This window comes from Diabrotica virgifera, chromosome 5 (assembly GCF_917563875.1).
Source record: "Diabrotica virgifera virgifera chromosome 5, PGI_DIABVI_V3a".
NCBI classification, from domain to species: Eukaryota; Metazoa; Arthropoda; class Insecta; order Coleoptera; family Chrysomelidae; genus Diabrotica; species Diabrotica virgifera.
In genome coordinates, this window is record NC_065447.1 from 259,524,607 (window position 1) to 259,544,912 (window position 20,306).

A 20,306-nucleotide genomic window follows, 5' to 3' on the forward strand; every position below is an offset into this window, starting at 1 on the left:
TAAGCTTAAATTATAAGAAATTTTTAATTTATTGTTTACGTGATTTGTGTGGTAAAAAAGAACTTTTTATTTAGATATTTAGTTGAAGAAACGTGTTAATTAAGAGATGTTTATTCGGTTTTCTCAAGTGAGTAGTGAGTTGGTTTAATGCAATAGTTCTTCTTGAAGACGGTTTGAGGTTATGTGCTTTGTTTTGGTAAATATTTTCTGTTAATGAACTAATTATGTGTTATCGAGTTTATTTAAATTAATTTGTTAATAAATTATTTGTTAGTTTATATGCTGTTTCAGTTTTGACACAGTAATAAGTATACGTTAGTCTATAAGCTAAATTTTAAACAGTTAAGTGAAAAATTGCAATACCAACAATACCCTTAGGAATAAATATTATTGTGTATTTTTAAAGCCATAAAATGAAAAATAATCTAAAAAAAACGACATAAAAACTACGTTTTTTTTATATCACCTATTTAAAACGTGACAAACTGACGTGGTTTGGTGATAATTATGACCTCTTCTCAACGTTTTGTAAACGTTATTTGGTTGCCTGAGACAGTGATGAGCGCTCTAATAACCGGCAAAATAGCATAAAAGATGGAAAACGTATTAAGTGTTGAGATAAAAAGAAATAAAACTAGTCGAGCTGGGAAATTTAGCGATATTAACCTATTAATTTACATCATATTGATTGTTTCCCACCTTTAGACGTATCGGACGAGTTTGGCAAATACCACTATCACAATGACAGTTTTAGTTGACATACTCCTCTGATACGTGTAAAGCTGGGAAACAATCAATATAATGTAAATAAAAAGGTTAATATCGCTAAATTTCCCAGCTCGACTAGTTTCATTTCATTTTATCTCAAAACTTAATACGTTTTCCATCTTTTGTGCTATTTTGCCGGTTATAGGCGCGCTCATCACTGTATATCAACATTATTTAACCAAAAACTCAAAACATTCCCGATGCCATGTCAAATATTTAAAATTGTCACTGATTGTCACTGTCTGACTGACAATATGCTGACAATATTCTATTCGACTGAGTGCGTTGTAAGACAAAGATAGATTTGGAAAATTTACCACGGACATTGTGTTCATTTTTTTCGAATCCTGAAAAACCCAATAAATATTTTTGAAAAATTTAAACGCAGAATGAAAAACTAAATTATTACCGAGGGCCGAAAGTCCCTTAGAAAGTTTATTTTGAATGAGATATTTGAAATTAAAAAGCACACTAAATTTTCTCTTAGTTTTTCACCCCTGTAACTTATTAAAGTAAACATTATAGAAGTTCTCAGGGACTTTCGGCCCTCGTTAATAACGTAATCTTTCATTCTGCGTTTAAATTTTTCAAAAATACTTATTAGTTTTCTCAGGATTCGAAAAAATGAATCCCCATTTGAATAGCATTGCAGCCGAAAATACGTACCCATCCCCTTAAGTTTTAGTCGCTTGATATTTGTGAATGACTGGACCCAGTGATAAAGTGAACTATAAGTCAATAAAAATTAACGTTAAGCTCAACAAATGGTAAATAAACATATTTTATGTGTTTTATTTTCATAAAACAAAGCCTGAGTTTATTTGGCAACAACGTTGTCTTTGATAATGTCTGTCTATAACGAGATAATGACTCAAACAGAGGTTGCTGCCGCCCCGGGAGACTTTAACTGACCACGCCGTGGTCGATAGGGGCTTAATTCGACCGCCGCTGCCTCCTGAGACCCTTCGTTATATCAGATTTCTGGACTGTAATCACTAACTGCTGCTTATCATCTCTCCTCGCGTTCCCGCCCCTAATTTGTCCGAGATGGATAGAGAGATTGATTCAGTTAAACACTTTTGCGTCCTACGGCTGATTTCCTTTCCCAGAGGAGGCGCTAGAATGTTTGCCTAACGGCCGGAAGCCCTGTGGTGTTTATTTGGGAACGTGGCGTAAATCGTGTAAAACATTAGAATTACAACTGCCTCATTTACACTTTTGCCTCGAATCGATTTAATGATGTTACTACAGCCAACATTTGGGAAATATTCTAATATATGTTTATTTACTTCATAATATCATTATTCATGAAAAAATACAAAATATTTATATATAATCCGATAGAGTCCTCTATTTGTAACTGTAATGAATCTTTGTTGATAACATCAGTGTCTAAATTAAAACACGAGTCTCCGTCAACCGCATCGTCCTTTCCATCCTTAAAAAAATCATCATCATTATCATCACCATCCATCCTCAAAAGTCCACTGCTGAATATAGGCCTCTTCCTCGTGTTTTTAACTCCGTGTCTATTCTTCAGCTATCATCCAGTTTTTATTTCTTTTTCTTCTTCTGGTTACTATCCGTCTCGGATATTGGAAATCATATTGGCAATCATAACCCTGCCTGGGGTAGGGTGAGGAACGGGTGAACTGAGTAGCTCGGAAATCACCTTACTGCAGCCGGTCCCAAGCCCGGGTAAAAAAGAAGGGTTGAGCGAAGGGTTAACTACCCACCCTCGGAAAAAGAAGCTAGTTATGAAAACTGCAACTTTGCCTTGGAACTGGACGGATAAACACAAAAAACGATCAATGCAATGTAAAAAGACTATGAATATCGGAACTTGGAACGTCCAGAGTTGGTACAGACCTAGAGCTCTCACAAATGCTGTGGAACAATTGGAAAACATAAGAATGGATGTAGCAGCAGTCCAAGAAATAAGATGGCCAGACAATGGAAATATAAAAATAAGTAAATCCACCATCTCCTTCAGCGGTAACAAAAACGGAAGACATGAATTTGGAAGGGGCTTTCTGATTAGAGACGGCCTGGTACAGAATATGCTAAATTTCACACCTAGAAACGAAAGGATATGCTATATCAGAATGAAAGGAGAACGATACAATATTTCGATCATCTCAGCTCATGCGCCAATGGAAGAGAATGATGAAGATATCAAGGATGACTTCTACGACGCCCTAGAAAGAGTGATAGATACAATGCCCAAACAAGATATGCTCATACTCTGCGGAGATTTTAATGCTAAAATAAGCAAAGAGCCTAGCCTACACCCCACAATCGGTAAACATAGCCTTCACAATATATCCAACGACAACGGCTTAAGACTCACAGAAACTGCAGCAGCTAATAATATGTTAATAAAGTCAACTATGTTTCCGCATAAAGACGTTCATAAGCAAACCTGCATCTCAAACGACCATATTACGCGAAACAAAATTGACCACATCATTGTAGATGCCCGACATGGGAACAATATCATAGACGTAATTATATCATAGACGTAATGGTCTAGTAATGATGCCTAGCTTCTCATTGTACAAGAAATATGGCCATGATCTTCTTCTTCATGAGCCGTGCTCGATTATCAAGCGTTGGCTATCAAATTGGCTATAGTAATTTAGTTGACGGTAGCTCGGAAAAGGGATGCAGAGGATCTGTTAAACCATCCTCACAGGTGTCTAAGCCATGACGGTCTTCTTCGACCTGGCCCTATTCTTCTGTCTAGCTTGCCTTGTATGGCCATGATGAAAAGTCATATTTTAGTGTGTCGGCAATGCTCTCTCGTCAGAAATTTAGCGTGTTTTTGTAGTAAAAATAGTACCTATATAAATTTAACCAATCTTAGGTAAAAAAACTGCTCTGAATATTCGGTTGTGTAGCTGCGTTTTTATTGCATAAAGCTTTATATAATTAGGTTAGTATAAGCGAGCTTTACAAAAGCATAAAAAATAAAGCAGCAAACATGAGGATTTTCAAATATTTAGAAAATGTTCGTCGTCTGTCTCTGAATATGCAACTGAAATAGCTTAATCGGCAACATTGGCTTACGATATAGCAAAGAAAATCCATAGACGGAAAACGACAAAAAATTTGTTAGAATAATCAATCGAGTTACTGTTTGGTCGCCTGGAAGCAAGATTTCTGAGTTTTTGTTTTTTGCATTCTCTTTCGCTCCATTTTATACGACTTTTGTTGTATGGTAATTTTTTGTTCATTTTGTGGGATTGTAGATGAATCAATCAAATATCAGCAGCCACCAACTTTTGTTTTTATGAAAATAAAATCGTACATGATTTGGATATACAAATCAAAAATGTTAAATTGGAAAAAAGTTTATTTTTTCTTTTTCACCCACAACAGATACACAACATTCGCATTAGTCAGTATTCTAAAATAATTAATAAATCTAAATGAAATACGATATACAGTGTGGGTCTACAGCGCTGATCACTGTAATGTGTTTAACAGAGTTTTAAAAAACTTTATTAAATTTGCTATGTACACAATCTTCAATTTATTGACTGTCTGTTTATGATATACAGTATGTTAATTTAAAATTTGGTACCCTCTATAATCTAGTCCCTACAGAAAATCTAAAAATGTGCAAAATCACGTCAAATTTATTTGTGAGGGGGACATTTTTTAGACCAGTTTTCAACTAAATTACATCAACCCTCTAGCGTGAGCGGACAGAACCCTCAAAATCATTAATGGAACAGGGGGTTGATAGATACCTCATTTTAAAAGTCGTTCAATTACGTTTTCAAAAATACCACATACACTATAATGGTACCCCGTCAAAATAGCCCCGTCGAAAAACTCCGACAAAATAGCGCCGACATAATATCCCGCACACAAAAATAGCTCCGACAAAATAGCCTGCAGACAAAATAGCCGCGGAATAATAGCCCGTCGACAAAATAGCCCCGACAAAATAGCCCCGACAAAAAGCTCCCTTCAGAATTTGTGATGAAATAATTCCTTAAAAATACATTTTTTCGGAAATGATAATTATACTCTATTCAGATGTTTATCTTAACCTTAAATAAAAATGGTCTTTTCAGAGAACTCGAGTCCTGTCTTCTCTGCCTCTTGGAAGTTTGAACATTTCATTTAAGCGAAAATGTTTATTTATGATATAAACATTTTTCTCTGTGTTTGGGCAACAGTAAAATGCATTTTAAATTAAATAAATTAAATACATTCTTCCTTTTTCCAAATAATTTAAATAAAAAAAGGTTTTTGGACACCTTGTATAAATAATTATATAATTGTTTATATTACTAAATAGAGAATTAAATAACCTTTCAAATGAGCTTAAAAATAAAAATCGATCTATTTCAGGATTTTTCCTTAACGTCGCGGGTTTATGAAATAACGAATTTATTCCTTCCATTTGCACCATACTGTACGTCTGAATTGCTGATATGAATGAGTCAGTTTAAATTAAATTATTAGAAGAATTTTTTACTGAGTAATAACATTTTTCTTTAATTTATTAATATTTTGTATTTTGACAACGATGTCCGAAGTGGAGGTCGAAATGTTAATGAAATAATTTTTTTAAGGAAATTGTGGTTTATTTCCCAACTAGAATAGTAATTTAAAAGAAATGGTACTCCATTAAAAGGTAAAACTTTTTATTGGAGGTGTTTTCTAAGAGGCTCTTTTAGCCGGGGCTATTTTAGCCGGGGCTGTTTTGACCGGGGCTATTTTGTGTGCGATCTATTTTTTCGGGCCTATTTTGTTTGCCGGCTATTTTGTCGAGGCTATTTTGTGTCCAGGCTATTTTGACGGGGCTTTTTTGACGGGGCTGTTTTGACCGGGCTCTTTTGACGGGTCACGCACTATAATATGTATGTATTTATTTTCATTACATTTTGGACTCAATACTCCAAAAAATTGTAGGAGTTTTGAACTCCATACTTAATACCTTTACGCTTTTATCCGATTTTTCCAAAAATACTCCAAAAAATACCAAAAATACTCAAATAGGTACCTAAAAACAATTTTTGGAGTTCTGAACTCGATACTTAATATTCTTACGGTTTCACTTTATTTTTCAAATTCATACGGTATTTTAAAATGGTGGTTGAACGACCTTTAAATGAGGTATCATTCAACCCCCATTTCATTAATAGCCCAGTCGGGATAGCATTTGACCTTGTATTAGGAGCTGCCCCAAATTTTATTTTCTAATCTTTAGGGAGAGCCAATATTAGTATAAATTTAAAATCTCGACTGAATTCCGCCGTTGAGTTAGCCGCCATCTTGATTTTAAACGAGAACCATTTTTGCTCAATATCTCCGCCATTTTCAATTTTTTGACAAAAAGTGTAGAAACTGAAATTGTTGAAAATGCGATTTTTTATAGTTTAATTTATTATAATTTTTTTCGTGCGGTCGATATTTTCCGAGTTATGAGGGGAAAATAGTGACAGTTGTAGCATAATTATTGAATTATTGAATTATCTCGTTTATTATTAGTTTTACAACAAATATAGACCTTTAAAAAAATAAAAATTTGATGCCGTACATTTTTTTGATAAAATCAATATTTAAGGTAGTACGTATGTGGCAAAAGTGCGAGCGTAAGACCTGATTGATTTTGTAGCAATTGTTTTTGTTCAATATCTCCGCCATTTTCAACTTTTCGACAGAAAGTGTAAGAACTGAAATTGTTGCAATTACGATTTACTACAATTTTTCGAGAGAACCAGTGACGGGTCTACAAGGGGGAAATGGGAAAATTCCCTTAACAGGGTCCAAAATTAAAAAAAAATTTTTTGAAACATCACGATATATTAGCTGACATAAAACTTAAAATATCGACAGACAAATTCAACCAATCAAACCCGCTAGTTAATAAAATTAAGTGAACTTAATGCATATAATGTCTTTTTATGTCTTTTATATACTTAGTTTGGTTGATGTTTCATTGGAAGTTTCAAAAATTGTATAAAATATAATTCTCTTTATTTTTGTTTATGTACAATTATGTCGTAAAGTTAATAATAAATGAGACAATTCAATAATTATGCTTCCCCTCCGCTTCCATTATTTTCCTCCTTAACTCGGAGAATATTGATCGTATAAAAAAATTGTGCCAAAGAAATTGTAGGAAATTGCATTTCCAACAATTTTCTTTCCCACCATTTAGGTTGAAAAGTTGAAAATGGCGGAGATATTAAGCAACAACCGTTCTCATTTAAAATCAATATGGCGGCTAATGCAACCGCGGAATTCAGTCGAGATTTTAAATTTACACTACTATTGATCTCTGCTAAAGGATAGAATTATAAAATTTGGGACAGCTCGGAAACAAAATTCAATTCAATAATTATGCTTCCCCCACCATTTTTTAATATTTTCCCATGTAACTCGGAAAATATCAACCGCATTTATTTACCGAAATTTTATTTGAACAATTTTATTTGAAAATGGCGTAGATATTGAACAAAAACAATTGCTATAAAATCAATCCTGTCTTACGCTCGCGCCATTACCGCATACGTACTACCTTAAATATTAATTTTAGCAAAAAAATGAAGGAGAACAAAATTGTGTAGAATTTAATTCTCTTCATTTTTGTATAGGTACATATTTGTTGTAAAACTAATAATATACGAGATAATTCAATAATTCAATAATTATGCTCCAACTCTCACTATTTTCCCCTCATAACTCGGAAAATATCGATCGCACAAAAAAAATTATAATTTATGAAATTATAGAAAATCGCATTTTCAACAACTTCAGTTTCTACACTTTTTGTCAAAAAATTGAAAATGGCGGAGATATTGAGCAAAAACGGTTCTCGTTTAAAATCAAGATGGCGGTTAACGCAACGGTGGAATTCAGTCGAAATTTTAAATTTATACTAATATTGACCCTCCCTAAAGATTAGAAAAATAAAATTTGGGGCATCTCCTAATGCAAGGTTAGGCCTGTTATTCGTCTAACCCGACTGGACTATAATGATTTTGGCGGTTGTGTCCGTCCCGCTAGAGGGTTGATGTAATTTATTTGAATACTGGTCTACAAAATGTCCCCTTCACAAATAATTTTGACGTGTTTTTGCATATTTTTAGATTTTCTGTAGGGACCAAATTATAGAAGGTGGTACCTTTTCAAATCGACACATTGTATACTAGTTTTATGTGAGTGTTCCTACACATGCTATAGGGTAAAATGGAAAATAAAAAAACAAACGAACAAAGCTACTTCAAAATTTTTCTTATTCTATAGTTATGCATATTACAACAATTCTTTTAATTTTTTAAGCGTCACAGAATCCCAAATCTTGGCATGCTTCTTGGGGTGTTATTTTGGATACATCATTGTAGATATTCTCGACTTCTGGAAGCAAATCTTTTTCGCAGAAATCTTTCAAATCCCCCGGTAGGAGGTCACAAAGTTCTTTTGCGGCTTTTTCTACTTCTTCCTACAAGAACAGTGAATATTTATTATTTAACTTCTATCGAAAACAAAAAAATAATTAGGAAATACTATAAATTAGAAAAGGAGACAAAATATTTTGATCTATAAATAAACCAGGAAATGTATGATACTCGAAAATACAGATCAAAAAAATATGAGCAGTTTACTTTCTTATCTATTGAAGCAAGGATAATAATTTCGAGAGAGTGGTCCATTTTACCTAGCTGGGGAATATTATAGATAAAACCTATCAGGAAGAATGGTAACTGAATGCCAGATTAGCAAAGGGAAATACAAAGATGGGAGGCCTAAGTCCACTGATAAAATCCAAATATGTAATATAAAAGAAAATAAAGCTAAGCATATATAAAACGGAAATGAGCTCCACAGTGACGTATGGAAGTGAAGTATGAACAACGAAAAAAGCAAATACTTACGGAGAAATTGTAAAGATGGGAAAGGAACATGCTCAGAGCTATATAGAAATAAAAGCACAGAGAAAAGTTGTGTGCAACGAACAATCAGGGAACTAGAGAAACTGTATAACGAACCAAGAATCATTCGCTTCATTAAAACTCAGAGAGTGCGATGGATGGGTCACATGATGAGAATGGGAAAGAAAAGGATACTAAAGATAACCCTAAAACAGGGCTCAATCACTAAAAGGAGCAAAGGAAAACCCAGGAAAAGATGGTTTGATAGCGCACAGGAAGATTTCAAGAATAAGGAAATTATCGATTGCGAAGAAAAGGCAACAAACAGGGTCGAATGAAAGAGAATAATAGTAAATTAATTTAGTAGGCAAGGAGCATGAATTCACAAGAAGCTACCCACTTAATACATGTTTTGTAATACATGGTATTATATTAATTGTTGTACTTTTAGCTCTAGGCCTTCACGGCCTGTTGAGCTTTTTAACATGTTGACGAACAGTGCGTCAAATGTATAAGCAAGTGTTGTGACATTATATGTATTTTGCAAGGTAGAATAGGAAAAAATGCAACGTCTATAGACGTTCTGTCCGTCAACGTGTTAAATAAATAAAAGCTGCAAGCTCTCCTTATAAGGTAATTTATGAAAATTAAATAATAAGTTTTAGTTTTAAAGCGATAAAAAGTTAAATGGACACCAAAAAGTAAAAATCTTAATAGTCAAAGTCGCATCTGTTTTGAAATGGACGATGAGAGGTGACTCATATGTTTTTATAGAAATTGCTTGGAACTACAGGGTGTCCCGGAAAATAGTGCGTTCCTTTAAGGTATGGAGAGAATACACAATTTGGAACAAAAAAGTCCTATACCATTTTTTTCTAAAGTTAACCATTTCCAAAAAAAAGTTAACATTGTTTTCCATATACCTGTATTTTAATGTTTGGAAATTTTAATAAACTGGCAACATCGTACGCACTACGGCATAATAACATAATAAGAACTCGTTTGTGATTGTGATTAACCGTATTTAAAATAATCCAACCTAATAGTAGGTAGTACTTATGTATTTACTATTTGTTTACTAAAATTATTTTCTTTTGAAATGTATTAAAATACCTATTGCATAATTTTAAATGAATTACACATCTTTTAACATAAAAACACATCTTTTAACTGAACTAGTATTAAGGATCCCCCAAACCGACGCGAAAGTTTTGCGACGCGAATTTTCCGTAGCGGAACATTCGCAGGCGGAGCGGTAGCGGACAAGGGTTCCCCATATTGACGCGAAAGCCGACGCGACTATTCGCCATACAAATGTGAACAAATTATATTTTTAAATCGGCCAACAGGTTTAGAAAATACAAGACATCAAAAATAACCAAATTTTTAAGTGGGCGTAATCTTTATGCACGTAAATTAATAATAATATTATAATATATAATAAAAACTTATCATTTTCTCCTAATTCTGACCCTATACTATTCCAGATTTTATCCTTTTTTCTTATATTTTTATAATCTTCGTCCGTTAAATCATATAATATAGGATATTGCTTAACAATTTCAATGAGTTTTTCTGTAACAACCATTTTAAAACACGCGAAACTACAACGGTAGCGGAAAAAACCGTGCATGCAGCGTTTCATGAAAGGAACGCTGTTCTGCCGCGACCGTTGCGGATTCCGCGCAAAGTGGTCTGAACACGTTCATAATCCGCCGTGTCCATCGATTCGCCGCGATTCCGCGTAGGTTGCGGTTGCGAAAGTTTCGCGTTGGTTTGGGGGATCCTTTATGTATTTAGTAAGGTTTAAATGTGTTGAATGCTGAGTATTGCCGAGTGCTTTAACTGAATTACATAGTTTTAATAGTTTACAGTGGAACTTAAATACACCAGATAATGTCTCAGTAATTTGTTTACTTGTGAACTGAAATAACTAAGTTGTACTTACTTGAAAATAATTATTATACCGAATAGATGTTTCAAGTAACCTTTCACAAACACCATTCATAGGTAATAACATAATAGGTAATATACTCACTATTCGAAAACATTTTCGGCATTGACACTAAACAGGATTCTTTAAAACTATCTGTTTACTATCTATCTTCTATCTATTTATTTACATGGGACTGTCTATGCTTAAATTTGCGTACAGCACATAATTGTCAGATTTAAATTTGCCTACCAAAATACATTTTAATTTTTTGGTCAAACGGTTGCATTTAGAAAAAAATGTTATAAAAGTTTTTTGTTCTACATGGTGCCTTCTACCTATGCCTTTAAGGAACGCACTATTTTCCGGGACACCCTGTATAATTGCGTATAATAATAATTGAGTTATCTTCCCACTCAGAAAGGTCCGGAACATTGTTTAAATAATCAAAATGTCAAAAAATGAAGGAAAAATTTTGATTTTTTTTCTTCGTTTTTTGATTATAACTTTAAAAGTATTCGCTTCCCGGAAAATTTGCACTAACATAAAAGTTTCGTAATTAAATTTTCTACAATATAGGATTAGTTAAAAATTTAAAAAAGTGTCAGCCTTGTGGCAAAATAACAATAATTGCGAAAAAAACATAATAAAACAAGTATTCGAATTTTACGTTTTTCAACCATTTTGTGCTAGACTTAGGACTTTCATATTATACCCAGAAAAACTTTATGATTTAGTAAAACAATACTGTAAATTTCGTTAAGATCGATTCAATAGATTTTGCAAAATAAATTTTGCAATCCAGCTTTCATAAAAAGAATCCATATTTTCAAAATGTTGCAGGATTGAAAATAAAGCAGGTAGCAGGTCGTAATTTTTTTTGCATATAGAATACTGTAACTTTCATTTCCAATTTGCAAAATTAAAATTGGTTAACTACCACGGCGTCAGAAATTGTTTTAAATAAACATTAATTTTTAAGTTATGCTCTGATTGGGCACTCCAATGACCTTTGATAATGATTGATAAATTTTAATTTTTGTATATTTCGATATAAATAAATAAATTTGTTTATTGCAAAATAAAAACGCATACTCTGTCCTTTGAAATAACACTTTTTTTAGCAAAATCTTTGTTTGCTCATATATTTTAACTTAGAGAATAAAAGTTTATTATTTTTAAACATATGCAATTGTAAACAATATCTCACAAGCAGTAATCAAATTAGTTTGATTTTTGTGGAATTAAAATAATAAAATATAACAAAATATAGAGTAAGAAAATAATATATTAAATAAAGATTGGAAGAAATTTTGGTGGAAATCAACTTGTGTGAATCGAACACCGCTGTCCTGCGCGTAGCACCAAAAATTAATGTTTATTTAAAAAAGAATCATGACGCCGTGATAGTTAACCGATTTTAATTTTGAAAATCGCAAATGAAAGGTACAGTATTCTTCTATATGTAAAAAGAAACAACTTGCTACCTGCTTTATTTTCAGTCCCGCAACCTTTTGAAAAAATGAATTTTTTTTGCGAAAGCTGGATTGCAAAACTTATTTTGACTTTCCGATCTTAATGAAATTTACGGTATTGTTTTATTATATCATAAAGTTTTTCTGGGTATCATAAAGGTCCAAATTATAGCATAATTGGTTGTAAAGACGTAAAGTGCGATTACTTGTTTTTTTTATGGTTTATTCGCAATTATTGCTATTTTGCAACAATGGTGACAACTTTTAAAATTTGTAACTAATCATATGTTGAAGGAAATTTAATTACGCAATTTTTATTTTAGTACAACTTTTCTGAGAAATAAATACTTTTAAAGTTTAAATTAAAAAACGAAGAAAAAAATCGAATTTTTCCTTCATTTTTTGATATTTTGATTATTTAAACAATGTTCCCGATTTTTTTGAGAGGATAACTCAGATATTATTATATGAGTTATTTTTAAGCAATTTCTGCAAAAAAATATGAGTCACCCCTCAACATCCAAATATACTAATATTTTTACAGATTCACCCTGGTCTATAAATGTATAATATTGCTCATGAGACTTACAATTGGGAGTTCCTCGTCTACGAATTTCTTGACTGTTGATGCAAAAGTTACGCAGGTGTCGCACAAAAAGCTAAAATAATAGATTTTTTCGTTAATTTAATTTAAAAAATAGAAGATAAGCAATATATGTCCAAGGTCCAAAATAGCAAATTGATCTTTAAGTTGCTCAGCTCTAGGGATGGGACAAACCTACCGGTTTAAACCTGAAACCGGTTTCTTTACTTCGCAATAATCGGTTTTACCGGTTGTTTTTTTGCTTCGGTTATAACCGGTTTTTTTTTAAGTAAAAACCGGTTATTAGGTTTTACGGTGATTAGGATTAGGTTAGGTATTATTTTGGATCCCAATCATAATTATTATTCTCAAGTAATTATTCCAAACAAAACCATAATTCAAATTTAATTTTATTTTATAAAATACAGAAGCAAACTTAAAGTGCACTCTCACATCAGCCAGAAACAATTATTAAGTTTTATTTTATTTCCTTGAAAAGGTATTTGTAATCATAATATTTACATAAGAAGTGATCTGGTTGAATTAGACGCAAACATCATCTATTTTTCACACTTAACTCTTGACATTGAAAGTGGGTGAATGACTTTTTCTGATTACCAAAAATAATGCTCTGACTATGAATATCGAATTACTGATTACGAATACGAATCTCCAAGAATTTCGCCACGTTTTCAAAACGATACACTCATACAGGAAGTATTAAATGAGTTAAAATGTACCTATTCTACAAATATACAAACGTGTTAAAAGTAATACATGTTCTTTCGATAGTATAATACCAATTTTGATCATATTGATATCGAGTCGAATGGAGTATCGCAAACTAAAGTGTATTGTAGATGTAACTTTGTAACCTATTGGATTAGGAAAACCGAAAACCGGTTTTTCCAAAAACCGGTTTTTTGGCCGGTTATAACCGCCAGGTTAAACCGTAAGCAAAAAAACCGGTATAACCGAAAACCGGTGTTTTGTCAAAAACCGCCATCCCTACTCAGCTCGAGAATGACATGGAAACTGTGAAGCCAATGAGGACCACATGACAATTAAGCGCCGTTGAAATATTAGTTCGATGCTTAAATGTCGCTGACTTATCACTTAAACGTGCCAAATATGCTGACACATTTGGATCTTGAGCTTAGCGGCTTTGTGATCAATATACTGTTTTGGATCTTGGCGATTTCCGTTGTTAATATTCATAAGAGTTGAATTTAGAGGGCTAATGACTAATCAAATCGATGTTTCATGTGTAAATAAATACTAAATGTAGTTTTGATTAACTCTACAAATAATTATTTTTTGCTTTAATTTAGTGTTACTTACTCATTAACTTGGACGTTTTTACCGTAAGCGGTAAGAGCTAGAAAAAAAAAGAAAATAAAATAATAAAATAACTAAAAAAAAAACAAAAACAGCTTTTTACGTACAGTATTTTCAATAAAATATTAACCATAATACACTGAGCATCAAAATTAACGCACCACCTTAAAAATGGGACATTTCTGATGTCTCGTATTTCCTAAACCTGTGACTTTTTAAATATAACATAGCGTTATTCTTCAAGAATATAGATGTAATAATATTGGTGCCAAACAGATAAGTGTCCTTGTATACCCGGTGTAACAATGATAGTGTGTTTTCTCCTCAAAGTTTGGAACAACCTGTGAAATATTCTAGTGTCTATAAATATTGAAATTAAAAGTCAACTATAGCCCCAGGTTTTCTTAACATTCTGTTTTTTTATTCATTCGCTTATGTTGGATAATAAAAAAGTTAGGTACTTTAACAACTAGCAACGTTCTTCATCAATACAGGGTGTTTCTAAATAAATGCGACAAACTTCAAGGAGTAATTATGCATGAAAAAATAATGACCATTTGCTTTATAAACATATGTCCACAGATACTCCGTTCCCGAGATACGGGATGTTGATTTTTTTTCTTACACACTGACGATTTATTTATTGCTCTAAAACCGGTTGAGATATGAACATGAAAATTAGTAGGTTTTAAGAGGTAGTTATTGGGCATTTTTTGACATACAATTAAGAATCTTATATTCAACATTGGCGTGCATACGGGTCATATTACCCGGTCTCATTACCCGTATGCACGCCGATGGTGAATATAAAATTCTTAATTGTATGCCAAAAAAATGTGCAATAACTACCTCTTAAAACCTACCAAATTTCATTTTCATAGCTCGACCGGTTTTGGAGCCATAAATAAATCGTCAGTTTGTACTAAAAAATTTAACGTTGTTCTGAAGCTATTTTCTTGTGGCATTTTTATAATCAAGTATATTCAAATGGGAAATAAGCCACAATTTTACCTAAAAATGATTTTATTAACGTTTCGACGCCCAAGTCGGGTGTCGTTGTCAAAATACAAAATAATACTAAATAAACAAAAATGTTGTTGCTTAGTAAAAAATTCTTCTAATAATTTATTTAATCTGACTCATTTATATCGGTAATTCAGACCGTATTAAAGGAGGAAGTCAATAGAAAGAAAATACCACAATTAGTAAATCAGTAACATATCGAGTTAGTACATATTTAGTATTTTAGTATTATTTAAAATTTAAAATATCAAGTCAGAATTTGGTATTAGTTTTGAGAGTAAACTAAATGTAAACCCAAATACTTACGATGTCGGGATAGTATCACGAGGTTTTTTCCTGGTTTTCCCTCGTGATTTACTATGGAATCTCTAACGCGAGAATTTCAGTGCCACCGTTGCATTTGGTTGTCTTTTTAAAGACAGATCACATGCTATGATTTTTTGTGGCGGATATTCTTGAGTTGGGATTGATTTCATGTAATCGAATGAACTATCTTTTAGTAAAGTCGTCCCAGGAACGCAACTCATCAATATTGGCAATATCATTTTAAAGTCGTCTACTTTAAAATGTATAATACGTGTCTGAATTGCCGATATAAATGAGTCAGATTAAATAAATTATTAGAAGAATTTTTTACTAAGCAACAACATTTTTGTTTATTTAGTATTATTTTGTATTTTGACAACGACACCCGACTTGGGCGTCGAAACGTTAATAAAATCATTTTTAGGTAAAATTGTGGCTTATTTCCCATTTGAATATACTTGATTATAAAAAATTTAACATCCCGTATCTCAGAAACGAAGCATTTGCGGACATATGTTTATAAAACAAACGGCCATTATTTTTCATGCAGAATTACTCCTTAAAGTTTGTCGCGCTTATTTAGAAACACCCTGTATTGATGAAGAACGTTGCTAGTTGTTAAAGTACCTAACTTTTTTATTGTCCAACATAAGCGAATGAATCAAAAAGCAAAATTTTAAAAAAGCCTAAGGCTACAGTTAAGTTTTAATTTCAATATTTTGTATACGCTAGAATATTCCACAGGGTGTTCCAAACCCGGTATACAATGATACTTATCTGTTTAGCAACAATATTATTACATCGATATTCTTGAAGAATAAAGCTATAATATATTTAAAAAATCACTAAAATCCGCAATAGGTTTAGAAAATACGAGACATCAAAAATGTCCAATTTTTAAGGTGGCGCGTTAATTTTGATGCTTAGTGTATTAAACATAATACTAAAAGTGTGTGTCCTTGGTTACTAGCTAGTTCTTGGTGAAGAATCTTTTACTATCAACTAGAGAAGATGAAGGGGTATGAAGAACAGGAAAAGGAATAACTTTGGAGTGACCTTAATTAGGAAATTTTCGAGATTCCTGTAGACGAAAAGTGATTCATTGGAGGTGGTTTGAATAGACGTACTGGTAGAGACAGAGGAGAAATAGAAAAACTTCATGAAGCTTTTGGGGTGAGAATAAGAATTGATGATAGATATAGTGTAACCTACGTTGTAGTGGCTAGAGATTTGTCCATTAACACCTATTTAAGGGGCTCAGAACAACAGTGACCTAATCCCAAAAACGAAATTTTGAGATCAATGTAATCTTTGCATTCGGATTTCGTATTTAGCGCTATTTAGCCAAATCTAGAGGGAGGTTGTGTAGACCCTTGTTAATCTGAAGATTTAATGTTGCTGCTTTTATTGGTATAATAATCTAAGAATGTGCAATTTATGGGTTAAGCCACTGTTGCTCTGAGCGCGTCATTTATATTACGTGTTTTTCTAATACATTCTTTATTAAGATTTAATACCACTATGTTACCTATAATATCGCATGCAGGGAAAATCAGATAGATTGAAGAGTAAGATGAGGAGAAGGAAAGAAATGGGGAAAAAGATACGGTCAATGACTTGTGGAAATCCAACATCAAAGTTCTGGTACGAGTGGGAGAGGAAGATGTCGTGGATGCGGAATTTGAGAGAGTGGTTTGGCTGCATCACTAATGAACTTTTTAGGTCAGCTGTAAACAAAGTCAGGGTAGCCTTGATAATTTCCAATCTCCGATAGGAGTGGCACAAGAAGAAGAAGAAGAAGGGAGAGGAAGGAAAAACTACTTGTTAAGATTCTCCCAGGAACAAAAAAAATTGGTGGTGTAATGATGAAGTGCAACAGAATGCTAGAGAGAAGAAAAAGGTTAGAAAAAGGGATGACAAGTCTAAAACGTATGAAAGCGGTAAAAAGATGATGTCAGTTTAACGAGTAAGGTAAGTGCTTGAATCGGGCTGTAGAACCATGGGATGGATGGACAGTAAAACAGTTTTAAAACTATATAGTCCAGCAAATGAAGCATTTTGGCCAGCAATTTTTTCGTCCAGCATGTATTTACTTGATATTTTCACAGAAGGTAGTTAATATTCCAAGGATCATTTTCCATATCATGCCTCTGTACGCTAAAACCTTGGTGGTGGTTGCCACCACATCTCGGGGGTGGGAATTTTTTATTAAATTTTAACCAAGTAAATCGATGTAGAATGGGTTTCTAAGAAAAAAATGTTTTTTACATTTTCTTCGTAAAACTAATATTTTTCGAGTTATTCGCGGTTGAAAGTAACAGTTTTTTTACTAAAAAATCCACTTTTTTTGAAGGTTTTTTTGGGAATAACTCGAAAAATATGCATTTAATCAAGAAAATTGTTGATATAAAAATTGTGTCTTTTGGTAACTCAAACCAAATTCTTTTTCTATGATATTTTTACGACCAATGTTAAAGGTTAGCTTTTTTCGTCAAATGCATAATTTGAAATATTCAAAGCCAAGTAACGGGAAAACTTTACATTTTTCGAGGAGAACTTAGATAATCTTCTTTCAAGCATACAACTAGACCTTTCAAAAAATGATAATAAAAAGTGTCTAGCGTAAAAATTGAGCGACTTACGATCCAAAACAGATCGGTCCTGCTTTTATCCGATCCTGCGATCCTCCTAATTAAAAATTGGTCTTCACCTTTCTGTAATTACATTTATATTCGCATTACAAATACATTCAAGACGTTTGATCTATTCAAACGGCCCAATTTTAGATACATTGGAGCTTAAAGGAAAATAGTTTTTTTGCAATTTTTTTTTCTTCAAAATGTCTCCGAAAATACTGGAGATACGAAAAAAAGAGGGACTACTAAATTGTACCTTTTTTGATAACTAAAATTTTCTTGTGCATATATTTTTAATACAGTGAAGGGTTAGCAAGATATAGCTGTTTAAAACGCCTATTTACGAGCAAAAACCCCCTTTTTATAGCCCTTTAAACCCACCCCAAGTAAAAACTAAGAAACCTTATAGATATTAATTTACAGAGTCTTATAGCTCTTCAAATATCCTACAAAATCATTTTTTAATTTTAAGAAAAACCTTTTTATCGCCAACAATGAGGGAGCTATGTTTATAAAACGAATTTTTGTTTTCGAAAAATTTGAATAGTCTGAATTTTCAATATATTTAATACCACAGAACCGGTTCGTATACTGGAAGATGACCAAAAAACTATTTGTATTTGTACATTTCTGTAAATTCATATTTTGTGAAAATAAATGTTTTTGTAATTCTTTAATTCTACTTTTTTTTCTGTAAAGATCTATTAAATTACCTATTTATAAAAATTGCAATGTTATTAAGGGTGGTTTTTAAGGGCTGATATATTATGATATTATATCCTTTGGCATAAAACAATCATTATTTAACCAATCAAAACCAAATTTTAGCCATATTAAAGTTTACAATGTTTTTATATAATGTTTGAAAATAAGGAGTAGTATACACCCCTAAAAATAGTCAACGCCCTTGAGCATGATATAGAATATGAAGTAAAAGGTGAGATGATCATAATCCCAAATTTTTATGTAAATCGATGCAAGTCGAAATTATTCTTTTAGGATAAGTCATTTTTTTATAAATAGCTCCAACAAGGGTGGTTGTAAGGGTTGAAATATTATGATATTATATCTTAGAACATAAAAAAATTATTATGTAGCTCATAAAAACCAAATATTGACAATATTAAAGTTTAAAATGTTATTTTATAATTTTTTACAGTTAGGGGTAGTTTTCACCCTTATGAAACCAAAAGCGTAAAACGGCTCAAAAATTGAGAGGTTTTGACATTTTCTCAGTTTCATTTCCTCGCATAAATAATTGGTTTTCGTTTTTAGTGACACAGAATAAGAATAATACAAAATTGGATTGGTTTCTCAAAAATGTTTTTTTCGACTATGGATAGTCTTCTCAGACTCTAACCGAAGAGTAGCACTGTACTCGCACAGATAAAGAAAGAAGTACATAATAAGATATAGAGAAGAAATAATAGTTGTAACTAGTTAAACGAATAAAAAATAGATATATAACAAAAATACTGAAAAATTACTTACCGACGCAAGCCAAAACAGCCAAAACCAAAGTAGTCTTCATGTTTACGATTTGTAGTATACAGTGAGGTGCATCAGTGGATCAGCTTTATATACAAAAAGTGAACCACTTGAAAGACAATAGTTTAATGCAATACTGATATGAATCTCCCTAGTTGGTCCTCTATTTTTCAGTTCGATTTGATCATTAATTTGATAACATTGAATCGGTTATTGTAATAAATTGTATGCATTTTAAGATAAGTAAGAAACTATCAACTATTGTAAGTACTTTTTTTGATTTAAAACATATATTTTTATTCTCTTAATGGGTACGAACTTTCGGCTTCAACGCTATTTAAATGAGATTCATTTTGTTCGAATCCTGAGAGAACTAATAAGTATTTTTGAAAAATTTAAACGCAGAATAAAAAATACGTTATTACCGAGGGTCGAAAGTCCCTGAAAACTTCTATAATGTTTATTTTAATAATTTAGTAAGTTACTGGGGTGAAAAAATAAGAGAAAATTAACTGTGATTTTTAATTTCAAATATCTCATTCAAAAGAAACTTTTTATTCATTTTAAGGGACTTTCCACCCTCGGTAATAAAGTAATCTTTTATTTTGCGTTTAAATTTTTCAAAAATACTTATTAACTTTCTTATAATTCGAAAAATATGATTACATTTAAAATACATTGAAAATTTTGACAGGCGTCAAAATTTTGCATTTTGTTCCTTTCTTCTTCTTTATAAAATATTTAACTTCGGAAAGGTTAAAATTGTAAATATCTTGTAGAAAACGTAAGTTGTAAGAAGTAAAAAGAAATACAAGATAATAAAAATAAAGACTTAGTCACTAAATATGAAGCAGTCAGGTT

General features: G+C 32.1%; 1 protein-coding gene across 1 annotated transcript; it reads right to left on the reverse strand.

Moving 5' to 3' along the window:
- Positions 1–8,010: 8,010 nt before the first annotated feature.
- On the reverse strand, positions 8,011–19,631 carry LOC114329029 (uncharacterized). The gene is made up of 4 exons (XM_028278041.2): positions 19,449–19,631; positions 13,996–14,032; positions 12,661–12,730; positions 8,011–8,233 (listed from the first exon to the last, which is right to left on the reverse strand). Exons 1-4 carry the CDS (start codon positions 19,486–19,488, stop codon positions 8,069–8,071), a joined length of 312 nt encoding a protein of 103 aa, XP_028133842.2. The 5' UTR covers positions 19,489–19,631; the 3' UTR covers positions 8,011–8,068.
- Positions 19,632–20,306: the final 675 nt, after the last annotated feature.

Coding starts and splice junctions, on each gene's coding strand:
- LOC114329029 (XM_028278041.2), bottom strand. CDS start 19,488: ATGAAGACTACTTTGGTTTTGGCTGTTTTGGCTTGCGTCG. Junction 14,033..19,448: donor GGCTGTTTTGGCTTGCGTCG/GTAAGTAATTTT, acceptor TTTTTTTTCTAG/CTCTTACCGCTTACGGTAAA. Junction 12,731..13,995: donor AAAAACGTCCAAGTTAATGA/GTAAGTAACACT, acceptor CTATTATTTTAG/CTTTTTGTGCGACACCTGCG.